This window comes from Brienomyrus brachyistius, chromosome 9 (genome assembly GCF_023856365.1).
Source record: "Brienomyrus brachyistius isolate T26 chromosome 9, BBRACH_0.4, whole genome shotgun sequence".
Lineage (NCBI taxonomy): Eukaryota > Metazoa > Chordata > Actinopteri > Osteoglossiformes > Mormyridae > Brienomyrus > Brienomyrus brachyistius.
This window is the reverse complement of record NC_064541.1, coordinates 24,155,180-24,168,141: the sequence shown is the minus strand read 5'-3', so window position 1 is coordinate 24,168,141 and position 12,962 is coordinate 24,155,180. Positions and strand designations below refer to the sequence as shown.

The 12,962-nt window shown below is 45.6% G+C and overlaps 1 protein-coding gene across 5 annotated transcripts in view; it reads right to left on the bottom strand.

Moving 5' to 3' along the window:
* Positions 1–12,962, bottom strand: part of tsnare1 (T-SNARE Domain Containing 1) — a 199,573-nt gene that overhangs the window by 52,023 nt on the left and 134,588 nt on the right. For all 5 annotated transcript variants that reach the window (XM_049024845.1, XM_049024841.1, XM_049024844.1 and 2 more), the window contains one exon: positions 5,060–5,215. In XM_049024845.1, coding sequence (XP_048880802.1) covers positions 5,060–5,215 — 156 coding nt within the window. The remainder of the gene's footprint in view (positions 1–5,059; positions 5,216–12,962) is intronic.

Below are 12,962 nucleotides of genomic sequence, written 5' to 3'. Positions count from 1 at the left end.
CACGATCGCCGCTCTGCCCGCGATCGAGCGTGACAGAATGACAGACCAACTCAACAAGGCACAGCAGCAGACCGAGAGCCAACGTCTCGGTCTGCTGCATGAGGTACACTACTGGCTGAACCAGCCCGACGTTCGGGAGGATCCCGTCGCGCTGGATTTAGCCAACCGAAGCTGCGACCTCCTGTTGGCGATGTCTTCACCTGAGGACGGGCATCGTCTAGGAGAGGTGCGCTCCCACCTCAACCAGCTGGTTCAGCGCCTAACAGCGCGGAGGTTGGGGCTGGACGCACGGTGCGTCCCGGAGGTTGTTCCCCAGCCGTCCGTCCTGTCGGACGTGGAGCAGCCTCCCGCGGACACCGTGACAAAGAGGAAGAAGAAGAAGAAGAAGAAGCACGCGATCGCCCCTGCAATCGTTTTGGGAGCGTGCGCGCTCATCCCCGCTTCTCTCCTAACCGGGGAATTGGAGGACTCCCCGGCTGACCTCGACGTCATCACCGCAGCTAAGCTGCCTGCGCTGGCAGCTTCCCCAGTCCGGGGAGAGCACCCAGCCGCCGCTGAGCTGCTACCGCCCCTCGAGCGGTACTACTTCCGGCCGGAGCGGCTGGCCAACAAGGGGGCCCGCGCGGTGCGGGACGCTATCCCGCGTGTGCCCCGGGCACTTAAAGGGACCACGTCCGTCTTGCCCGCACGGGACCTGCCGGTCCCGCCGCCTGCAGCCCCTGCTCAGCCCGAGCAGCCGCCTCCTGTGCCTGCAGCCCCTGCTCAGCCCGAGCAGCCGCCTCCTGTGCCTGCAGCCCCTGCTCAGCCCGAGCAGCAGCCGCCTTCGCTGCCTGCGCAGCCGCCTTCGCTGCCTGCACAGCCCCCTTCGCCTGCTGCAGCTCCAGGGCAGGCGCCCCCACTGCAGCCGCCTGCTGCAGCTCCCGGGCAGGCGCCCCCACTGCAGCCGCCTGCTGCAGCTCCCGGGCAGGCGCCCCCACTGCAGCCGCCTGCTGCAGCTCCCGGGCAGGCGCCCCCACTGCAGCCAGCTCCTGTTCCTGACCGTGCTCCTGTTCCTGCAGAGGCGCCCCCTCTGCAGCCGCCTGCTGCAGCTCCCGGGCAGGCGCCCCCACTGCAGCCACCTGCTGCAGCTCCCGGGCAGGTGCCCCCACTGCAGCCAGCTCCTGTTCCTGACCGTGCTCCTGTTCCTGCAGAGGCGCCCCCTCTGCAGCCGCCTGCTGCAGCTCCCGGGCAGGCGCCCCCTCTGCAGCCGCCTGCTGCAGCTCCCGGGCAGGCGCCCCCACTGCAGCCGCCTGCTGCAGCTCCCGGGCAGGCGCCCCCACTGCAGCCGCCTGCTGCAGCTCCCGGGCAGGCGCCCCCACTGCAGCCAGCTCCTGTTCCTGACCGCGCTCCTGTTCCTGCAGAGGCGCCCCCTCTGCAGCCGCCTGCTGCAGCTCCCGGGCAGGTGCCCCCACTGCAGCCATCTGCTGCAGCTCCCGGGCAGGCGCCCCCACTGCAGCCAGCTCCTGTTCCTGACCGCGCTCCTGTTCCTGACCCGGCGCCCCCTGACCGCGCTGCAGCAGCTCCCGAGGCGCCCCCTGACCGCGCTGCAGCAGCTCCCGAGGCGCCCCCTGACCGCGCTGCAGCAGCTCCCGAGGCGCCCCCTGACCGCGCTGCAGCAGCTCCCGAGGCGCCCCCTCCGCCTGCTGACCCGGTTCCTGTCCCTGGCCCCGCTCCTGTCCCTGGCCCCGCTCCTGTCCCTGGCCCCGCTCCTGTGACTCCTTCACCCTCACCCCGGCGACATCGACCCCGACCGGGGGTCGGTATGTCTGTGTCCCGCAGAGGGAGGGGACACAGACGTCCGACTGGGGTCCCTCCCGCCCTGCCCCCTGGCTCGCCCTCCCTCGCCTACGCTCTGGCTCGGTTGGCGCCTGCAGGTCCTGGCCCTCCGGGTCGGCTGTCGCCTGCGGGTACCCCTCCGATACCTCGTCACCCTGCCTCGCTCCCCCCTCCGGTGCCTGGTCGGTCGCCTGCGGGCTCCCCGACGGCGGCTCCTCGGTTGCCTGCGGGGCCCCTACCTCCGGCCCTCCACCGGACGTCGCCGCCTGCTGCGGCTCCCCCCTCCTCCGGGCCTTCGCCGTGGGCCCCTCCTGCTCCCTCGTCCCCTTCCCCGGTGCTCCCTCCTGCTTCCTCCCTGGCCCCTCCGCGGGTCCCTCGCCCTGCCTCCTCGGCCCCTCCGAGGTCCCCTCCGGCTCCGGCCTCCCGGCCGCCTGCGGCCCCTCCGGCTGCCTCCCGTCGCCCGCAGGGGCTCCCTCGGGCTCCCCTTCCTTCCTCCTCCTTCTCTCCCTTCTTTCCTGTCCCTGTCCCGCCTGTCCTTGTTCCTCCTCCTGCCTTTGTTCTGCCCCGCTCTGTTCCTGGTTTCCCGTCGTTCCCTCCCGTCACTCCCGCTCCTATTGTTCCACCTGTTCCCTCTGTTCCTCCCTTCCTGGTCTGTCTGTCGGCTTTTCCTGTCTTGTGTAGTGTCCTGGCTCCTGCCTCTTTGTCAGTTTTGCCTGTCTGTCTTGTTCCCTGTTCCCCGTTGATTTTTTTTGCCCTTGTCTTTCAGGTTCTGGTTTCCCGGTCTCGTCCCGTCCTTCGCCTCCTCCCGGGCGCGCCCGGTGTAGCGCGCCTTTGGGGGGGGGTTCTGTGACGCCCGCTCCGTCCGCTCCTCGTGTGTGCCACGCCCCCTAATTACCCACGTGTGATTTCCTGATCGTGCCCAGTCGTGTCTTGTTTCCTGTTGCCTTGTTTCTTGTATTTAAGTTCCTGTTGTGTACTAATCCAGGGTCTGTCATTGATGTTAGTTGGCGTCTTCTGTTCCCTGCCCCGTTATTCTTAATAAACCCCTTGTTTGCCCTGATTACGGCTTGTCTGCCCGTTTCTGCCTGCTCGCCCGCACGATCGCCGCTCTGCCCGCGATCGAGCGTGACAACCTGACTGCTGCATTTTGATTCATTCAGAATGTCTTTTATATGATGCAGTGTGACACTATAGATGTTTATATCACTATCAGCGCAATTAAAATCTCCCACTATGATTAAAAACTCATCCCTACATTCAGCGTTTCACAGAGCTAATTTAAAAACGGCATGCTCACCATGCGCTTAGTCAGGGCATACACAGACTAGATTAAAAACATACCAGTCAAAAACCCAGTGCACTCTCAGCAGTTCCTCTGCGATCACATTGACAGCATTGCAGGTTTGTGGGACCTAGTTCCCCGGGAAGAGCAGCCACCACTGCCCCACTCAGCCTGTCAGCGTGATTGTTCTCATTACTGTACATTTGCCACAAAAAAACGCAGAACTCAAATCTTTGAGAGGGTGGTCAGAAGAAACAATGTAGATTCTGCAGAACTACTGTGGAGGTGGCAGACTGGGACTTGTTTTGGTGACTGAAGGGTGAGTACATTAATCACTACACTAGCTTCTTAATGAACACAAGAATCCCCCTAAAACAGTTAGTTGTTTTCCAAATAGCTAGCTCTTGATCACAAAAAAAATACCAAAACACTTCAGAATAAGAAATAGAGGACTTCTCTAATGGGTGACAGCAAGCAGGTCAGGGACATGGATAGGGATCTGAACAGGAAGATCAAAGAAGGGAACATAAATATGGGGAGAACAACAGAGGCTTCATGAACAATGGCATGCAGAAAGTATGGAAATGAATGAGGAAGGTCACTGGCTACAAAAATGTAGCCCTACTAAAGTCAGATATCAGGATATGCCAGGTGTGTTAAATCTTAGGCACAATCAAATCTGTTTTGACACACGTGTCCTCAGGCCAACATGAGGGCCTCATAGAGTCAAATCTTTCTTAGTCAATCTCCTCTGTGAAAAGTCTTGAAAGTTTACCTTGAAAAGTCTTATCATTATAAAAATAAATATTTCAAATGTTTTGCTTTGTTTTTGTAAGACAAGCAAGTTTCATTCATATTTGTATTTCACATGAAAAAGGAAAGGAAGGGAAACCAAGGAAAAAATGGAGCATGTTTTGTAAGGAGTCTAATTTGTTCATGCTATATCTACCAGTTCAGCTGTTTTCTTTACAAACTCTTTCAGTTTCACCTCACCTACAGTAACTCTGCTGTTCTCTACCTCTCCATGTAGCAATTCAGTCATCCCTTTATATTCAGTTTGTCATTTATTTTCTTTCTTCTTTTGCTTGTTTCATGTCTAGTTTCTATTAAAGCCAGGATGGACTGGAGTGACATTCTTTATCTCAGCCACAAGTAGGTGTTTGGCACTGCAGGAAGTTGGTCAGAGAGAAATATTTCTTCGGAATAATGTCAGTTTCGCTTTTTCATTGTTACACAATAAACTTCAGTGGTGTTTTTCTAAATCGCTGTAGCTAATTATGCTAAACCCACTTATACATTATTTGGTCAAATAGAGAACATTAGCTCCAGAATCAAAGATGTTTCTTTACAGATAATTAAAAAAATGTCTATCTGTATGGAAGCCCAGCGTCATATGATTTGTAAAAAATGACACACGTTTTACACTACAATATGGTTTTAACCATATGTCAACCAATACGCAGAACAGTAAATGAGACTGAAGATTGGACCAATCTATTAGAAAACACTGAGATCATGTGATTTACCCATATGCATAATTCTTTGATTCATCAAGATAATACTTACATTTCCATGAATCATAGGGACTGTCACAAGATCACATTGCTGTACGATGGAAAATTTAGAGATGCAACTCAATGTGTTTGTAGCCCCTCCGTTCATTTTCTATAAGTGTTTACTCTATTCAGGGTTGTGGGGAGTCTGGAGCTTATGCTTATCCACAAAAGTTTCACTTACCAAAGATATTCCAAACATTACACTCATTAAGTAGTACCGCCCAATGAAACATCCATTGTATGTACCAGGTTCTCAAAGTGTTATCTATTAGAAATTAAGGGAAAATTATATAGTACTATAACCTGAATTAACATCATCTTTATTGTACTAATTTGCTATGATATTCAGGATTTATATTGTTTCATAATAAGGCATATGAGTGGGATATGGAATAATGGAACATACCTCAATTTGCATAAGTGTCTCCTCTCTCTGATGGAGAAGCTCCACATCTTCCTCACTGATTTCTGAGAGGAAGGCCTGCTTAGGACCCTCTGCAGTCCCCTCCGCTGCAAACACTGGCTTCTTGTCACACAGCTCGTCAAACAGAGTCTGGTTGTCCTACACTCAAACATATACATACATGCATACAGTCAGTGGCACTGAATTAGGTACTCCTGCTCTACAGTGCATACAGTCTGCTCATGCTGTATATATATATATATATATATATATATATATATATATATATATATATATATATATATATATATATATATATATATATATATAGTGCAACAGAATATGCACAGTGCAGCTGAAAATATAGTTTGTATTTAATTCAAAAATTAAACTTTGAATTAATGAAATATGAAACAAATGAAAAGTTTAAGATCCAGAAAAATCAGTGTTTACCAATACAGAAATTTAAAGAAAAAACATTTACATCCAAATATTAAAATACCCTGTGTTTTATCCCAGAACTAAACATATCATTCAAATAAGACAGCATATCAACAATTTATAAATAAATTGGTAATTTATCAACTTTTAAATGACACCTGCAACTAAGGTGATTTTTCCTTTATAATTTTATCAAATGATATGAACCACCTATTTCACAATATTCTAAAAAAATAAAATAAAAAAACTAAAATAAACCTGAAATAAAAATGCAAATACCAAAACATAGAAAATATTAAAACCTTCTAATCTTCATAGAATTAAAAATAAACAGTAATATCTTTGATCAACTTAAAAAATATTATTCTTATATGATATAACATCCAATGGTGGTGGTTGGTGCATGCATACAGCTGGATATTCCACCAGACCAGCAGAGAGCAGATTGCAACAAACACAAATATAAGCAGTATAGTGAAATGGATAAACTTTTTAGGTTCAAGGCTTTTAAAATTCTTACTAAGTTTGGGTGATATTAAGGTAATATAGGATGTGGCCTTTTATAATCCTTGTGACAAAATTAGCCAGGATCCCCGAAAAATATGCCGGAATAGTGTTGCTTTTGAAAATACTGCGATTTAATGTCTGGACAGTATGAAAAATTAGATATGTCGGTACCTCTGCACCTCTTTCCACAGAATGAAAAGGATGTAGCATCATTATGTTAATCTGCACCAGCATTTCCAATGAGAAATGTTAAACATAAACTTAAACCTTGTCTGCTCTTTATTATAGTGCCTGTTTTGCTGCCCCTCTTCCTGTTACGTGGTGTGACAACAGTCCTGTCATTTGAAAAACGTAGACCTGTGTGACAGATCTCCCCGCTAATACAAACACGGAAGAACCCATGTCATGTAACAATGGTATTGTAGAGGGGTACAGTATGACTCAAAATAATTATTCAGCTTAGAATGACATTGCATAGGGGTATGAATCAAGATTGTGATTCAAAAACTATTAATCGTGTAGCCTTATTGGTGGGTATTGTGAGTTTGGCTCTTTACCAAACATTCCTCATTCCTCACCCTGTACCTGATTTCTCAATTCTGTAGTGTAGTACTCTGAAGTGTAGTAGTTCCAGCAAAGAGTCATGCCATCCTGTCTCACCAGCAGGGAACTTTAGAGGAGATCGTCTTCTTTGTTACCTGAAGACAATGTTCAATCTATCAAGCTTTACTTTTGAATACATTATTGCACCATGTCTCCGACACCATTATTGTTTTTCCCAAAGACTACGACAAGAACCCAGACCAGTGTAAGGGATTCTTGATGCAGAGATCCCCATACATGGAGAATAACCCCAAGCATCACTGATGCCAACAAAATCCTCCTTTTAATACTATAATAAATTGTCCTTGGAATCCTGCTCCTACTTGAAAAGTGTGTTTGACTACCCAATGGGGATCAATTATGTTAAAAGCAGCAGGAAAGATGTTCTGCTACTGATTATGCCTTCGATTTCTGAACCCTAGCTGCTGGGAGAGGGTTTAGTATTCCAGCACTATTGACCATGCACTGGAGGGATTGGAATGCAATGCTTCAAGCCAAACTGGCCAGCCAAGGAAATGTCACAGAGACTGAGAGATATGTTCAGATGTGTATTGCAGAAGAGAAACTACTATGTCTGCCCCTTTCACCAATTCACACCTCATTACCTGATTCATTATTCTCTACACAGATGAAACGCAGATGTATTCCCTGAGCCTTATACACATGTGTGTTTTACAACATTTGAAAGAGCATATACTGTATGCCAAAGCTGAAAAATGTTAGTTTCATAAATCCAGAATTTCTTACTGCAAGAGGTGAAGATGGATGTTTATAAGGTTAGAGCAATTTTGTGACTGACCTGAGCCTAACACATTTCAGTGAAGGCAACGCTTTTTATAGACTGTTTATCTGTAACTTCAATTCAGTAGCTTCCCAGAAGGGATCTGAACCAAGAGACCATCCTTCCCCTGTCCTCTATTGCGGCTCACATATAATGGGAAATTGCGGAAGAGATACAGAACGCTCAATCAAACAAGTCCTCCAGATATGCCTCCTAATAAACAATACATTATTGTTAGGGCTAGGCACAGTAAAAGTTGTATTCAAGGCTAGACCACACTTGGAAGTAAGGGTGAACAAGTTTATAAACAATAGTACGTGGTCAGGGCAGGCAGAAGTCATTACAGCTAACCATAGTTTAAATGTAGCCAAAAATCAGGTAAAAAGGGCAAGTCCTAAAGTTCTGAGCAGATCAGCTAACCCCAGTTTTCACCTCCAGCTTCAATTAATCTCTGACAGAGTCTGTCATCCCATCATGCCTCAAGAGAACCACAATTGTTCCTGTATTCTGTTCAATTCAATGTCATTTGTATAGTTTATTTTACATCATCCCTGTCCAAATCCCCCAGTAAGCAAGCCAGAGGTGACAGTGGCAAGTAAAAACTCTTATGTAGCCTGCCAAAATGACTACCAGCCTGTTGCGCTTACCGGATGATAAAGTGCTTTGAGAAGATTATCATAGATATTTGTGCATCTCTGCCCAGTTCTTTAGATCCTCTTTAGTTTGCCTACCAGCTCAACAGGTGCTGTCCTTCACTCCATCCTGGGATATCAGGAGGGGAAAATATGTGAGGCTGTTGTTTATTGCAAATATTACAGTTCAGCATTCAACACCCTATTTCCCCCTAGGCTGGTCACCAAGCTCAAGGACCTGGGACTGAGCTCCTCCCTTTGTGACTGGGTTTTGAACTTCCTGACTGGTAGACTGCAAGTGGCAAGACATTTTGGTCCATGTTGACATGACAGCATCTTCCGTTCCAACGCATCCCACAGGTGCTCTATTGCATTGATCTGGTTACTGTGGAGAGCATATGTGTACAGTGAATTCAATGTCATCTCCAAGAGACCAGTCTGAGATGATGGAACCTTTGTATGACAGCATGTTATCCTGGTGGAAATAGCCATTAGAGGCTGGTTACACTGTGGTCATAAAGCAATGGACATGGTCAGCAACAGTACTCAGCTAGGCTACGGCATTTAAATGGTGCTCAGTAGGTATTAAGGGGACCAAACTGTGCCAAGAAAATATCCCCCACACCATTACACCACCAGCAGTAGCCTGAATTTTTGATAGAAGGCTAGATGGATCCATATTTTGATGTTGTTTACATCAATTTCTGACCCTACCATCTGAATGTTGCAGCTGAAATTGAAACTAATCTGACCACAAAACGTTTTTCCAATCTTGGTGAGCCCGTGCCTACTGTAGCCTCAGTTTCCTGTATTTAGTTCATAGTTGTAGCACCCAGTGTGGTCTTCTGCAGTTGTAGCCCATCTGCTTCAAGGTTAGACATCTTGTGCTTTCGGAGATGCTTCTTTGCATACTTTGGTTATAACGAATTGCTTATTTAAGTTACTGTTGTCTTTCTGTCAGCTATATTCAGTCTGTCAACTCTTCTTAATGTTCTGTCTAAAACTCACGAAATGGTTGTGCATGAAAATCCCAGTACATCAGCTTCTGAAATACTCATACCAGCCCGTCTGGCACAAATATGCCACATTCAAGGTCACTTAAATCACCTTTGTTCCACATTCTGTGTTTGATGTGGACATTAACTGAAGCTCCTGAACTGTATCTGAATGATTTTATACATTATGCTCTTGACATATGATTGGTTGAATAGATACTGGCTTCAATAAGCAGTTGAGCAGGTGAACCTAATAAAGTGGCCAGTGATTGTATGAGCATATATTACACGGCGTATCAGAAACAAGCCTGTGGAGCTGGCAGGTGAATGGACACAGGTGGAAACTGTGCCATGGATCTAGAGGTAACTGGAATGGAAGTGTTGACAGGTGACAAAAAGCAAGATCTGAATCATGGAAGAGCTGGAACTCAGTTCATTGGGGTAAATGAACCCTGATTTATTCTCACCTAGTGGATACACACCTCCCATGGCTATGGCCCCCAAGAGTCACCAGCATTCCAGAATTTCTTGTGGGCATCAATGGCAGACAATATCCTTTTTCTGTAACCGCTTACCCTATTCAGGGTCACGGGATGTCCAGAGTTTATCCAAACAGCTACTCACACATGCACATCTATGAGAAATTTGGTAACTCAAATTAATCTCAGCCTGTTTTTTGAACTGTGGGTTGTAGTGGGGGAAAAAGAGTACCCAGAGGAAACAGCATGAGGATAATATGCAAACTCCACACACATGGAGCCATGGCAGAGATTCAAACCCTAGTCAAAGAAGTGTGAGGCCACCATGCCACCCCCACCAGATAACAGTATATTAATATTCCATTTTATTTATCTCATCAAATGGGACATCAAGCTTCGTTTCTCTTCCAAAAAAAAAAACTGAAGTCCAGTATACTGGTCCTTTCAATGTCCTGCATTACATAATCCCTGAATTTATCATCTTCAGCTGCACCCTAGTTACTTAATATCACTTGCCTTCCATATCTCTCTTCTGAAGCCTTTCTGTTATAGTCTGTTATACCAAGTTCACATCTACTGAACCCCTTCCTCCGCTAGACATCTGCAGAAAACTCCATCTGTGCCTCTGTGGACAGCCCCAATCCTGGGGAAGGCCTCAAAGAGCAATCATGGTTTCTCTCAACAGTTCATTGTGAGTATTATGAGTCTCCTTACCATAGCGATTCCGCAGCGATTTAACTACCAGGGAAATTAATCAATCAATTAGTTAATTAGTTTAAATTTAAACAAGGTGTGGGAAAAAATACAGTAGCATATAAAAATGGATTCTTCAGTTACTGGGTTGACCTCAGGAAAGACTTTGAAATGGCTAAGTTGGCACACTTTGATAGACATAGTGCAATTTCCCACCGCACCAAGTACGGTACTTTTGGGACAGCACTTTCAATACTTTCTTAAAGTACCAAAAGTTTGGTACCTGGTGCGGCGGAAAAACACCCATAGTTTTACATCAACATGAATATCACCTACACATCTTATTCTTTGATTACAGAGTACAGTAGGTCCAGTGGCGCTTCACTAGGAGGACACCTTAGGCTAGATAATGTAGTTTCTTTGTTTCACTCGTGAACATTTCTAATCTGTCAAGATTTGCACCAGCTAATCCAGCAGTGCACCATGCACCTCCACTGGTCTCCTCTCCCACTCTCCCCCCTGGCTCAGCAAACCCTAACACTATTATTGCTATTCCTGAAGACTTTGATGGGCAGCCAGAACAGTGTAAGGGATTCTTGATGCAGTGGTCCCTATACATTGTGATCATGATTCTAGTGTTCTGGTTCTATCCCTGTACATTCTGAACATTTGCTTAATTAACAATTTGGATTCTGATTTGGGTCCAAAAAAAATGGTCATGGATCACTGTGCACAGGAGCTGCTCATGAATCTTTAAAATAGGATTTTGGAAGTTTTACTTTGGAGCATAAAGACATTTGAAAATTATATGTTTTTTAACATGTCTGGCTTCGTGAATTAATCAACTTAGTGCATCACTTGGCTATGTGATGTGATGCATGTGTATGTGATGTGGTGTAGTATTCAAAGTCAGCAGCTATTGAACTATTGAAATAATGGTAATTCCGTAGTGGAGGGCAGGGTTTCAATCAGCTCATTCACCACATATAAGATGTCTAAAAGTACCGACCCATGAAGTGTTTCATTCATATCAACTGGGCTGCCAAGCTTGACGAGTTTCATCACTTTTTCTGAAAAAAAAAATCTATTTATCCACTTGCGACTCAGCATCCCTTATTGTGATTCACAGCAACTTACAATGGTAACATTTACACCTGTCTTCAGCGAATGTAAAATGGATAGGTTGCTTTTTGTAAGACCAATAGATTTCAATGTGTAGGACATTTTATTTTTGAACCAAGGTTAAAAGCAAGTATTTTTTTTACTTTTACTTGTGTAGTATTTTATTAGATAACTTAAATTTTTAATTGAGTTTTTGCTGGGATATCTCCACATTTACTTGGTAAATAAATGTACTTTAGTAGGAAAACTTGGTAGGAGCACTTTTTTCACCACTGAGGCATTAATGAGGCATTATAAAGAGCACAAGTGAACACAATATAAGCAATGGGCACTGTAATGTTACTTTGTAATATAGAAAGAAAGTGATTATAGGCATATATATCTCTTTCTTCACTAGTAGCATTACCAGTGATACTTGGTTCCGCTCATATTTAACTGATCGCTATGAGTATGCCCATGCGAACAATGAATCATCCAAAACCACCAAAGTTAAATATGGTGTCCCACAGGGATCAGTCCTGGGCCCGCTACTGTTTACCCTATGCATGCTACCTCTTGGTAACATTATTAGAAATCATGGTGTTGGGTTTCATTGTTATGCAGATGATACACAGTTGTATATACAGACCCTTTACAAAAAATTAGAATGTCATGGAAAAGTTGATAGTCTACCAGAATGTTTTAGAGGACTTCATGATTCCTTCTGCTGAGGATCTGTATGGAGTTGCAGATTTCATCTTCCAGCAGGACCTGGCCCTTGTCCATACCACCAGAAGCACAAAAACCTGCTTTGATGGCCATGCCATCACAGTGCTTGACTGGCCAGCCAACTCGCCAGACCTAAACCCCATTGAGAATCTATGGGGTATTATCAAGAAGAAAATTAGGTCCACCAGACCCAAAAACATCTCCCTCCTGCTCCCCAGTTGTGTCTCAAATTTTATGATTTGGACAGTATGACTCGGCACTTAGCCATCTCTCCAATTCGACTCCCTGTCGGCCCCTGGAGGATGAGCTTCCCCCTTTGAGTCTGGTCCCTCCCAAGATTTCTTCCTTCTTGGGAGTTTTTCCTTGCCACTGTCGCCTATGATTTACTCACTGGGGGCTTTGGGTGGGGATGCTGTAAAGCGCTTTGAGACAATGTAATGTTGTGATAATGCGCTATACAAAAATGAATTTGTTGTTGTTGTAAGTTAAGGAAGGTTAGCTAACGCTACATGATAGGTAATTATCCTGTTGGTCCGCCTGTTAGTCAGGGTCCCCAGATGGGTCAGTCTCCAGACTTTCAAAAAAAAAAAAAAAAGACCAAAGTGTAAAAATAAAAAAAATTACATATAGTAATAAAAAAGTATTAAACAAAATATTATCTTGTCATAAAGTCACTTAAAAATATTAATAACATTTATTAGCATTCTAATTAGGCTGCTAGGGGAACTATGCACTTGTCATTTCTTTACATGAATATCATAACACTCATTGCACACAATATGTTGATCTCAGCATTCGTATGTCCATAATTTTCCAGTGATCGACATTCACACAGTTCACAGTATTCAATATGTAGCGCTAAGCTTGTTCAACAAAATAAACCACATGTGGCAATCCGTTCAAGTTTCACTGAATGACAAGGATTTTCATCCAACCACCTTGTAA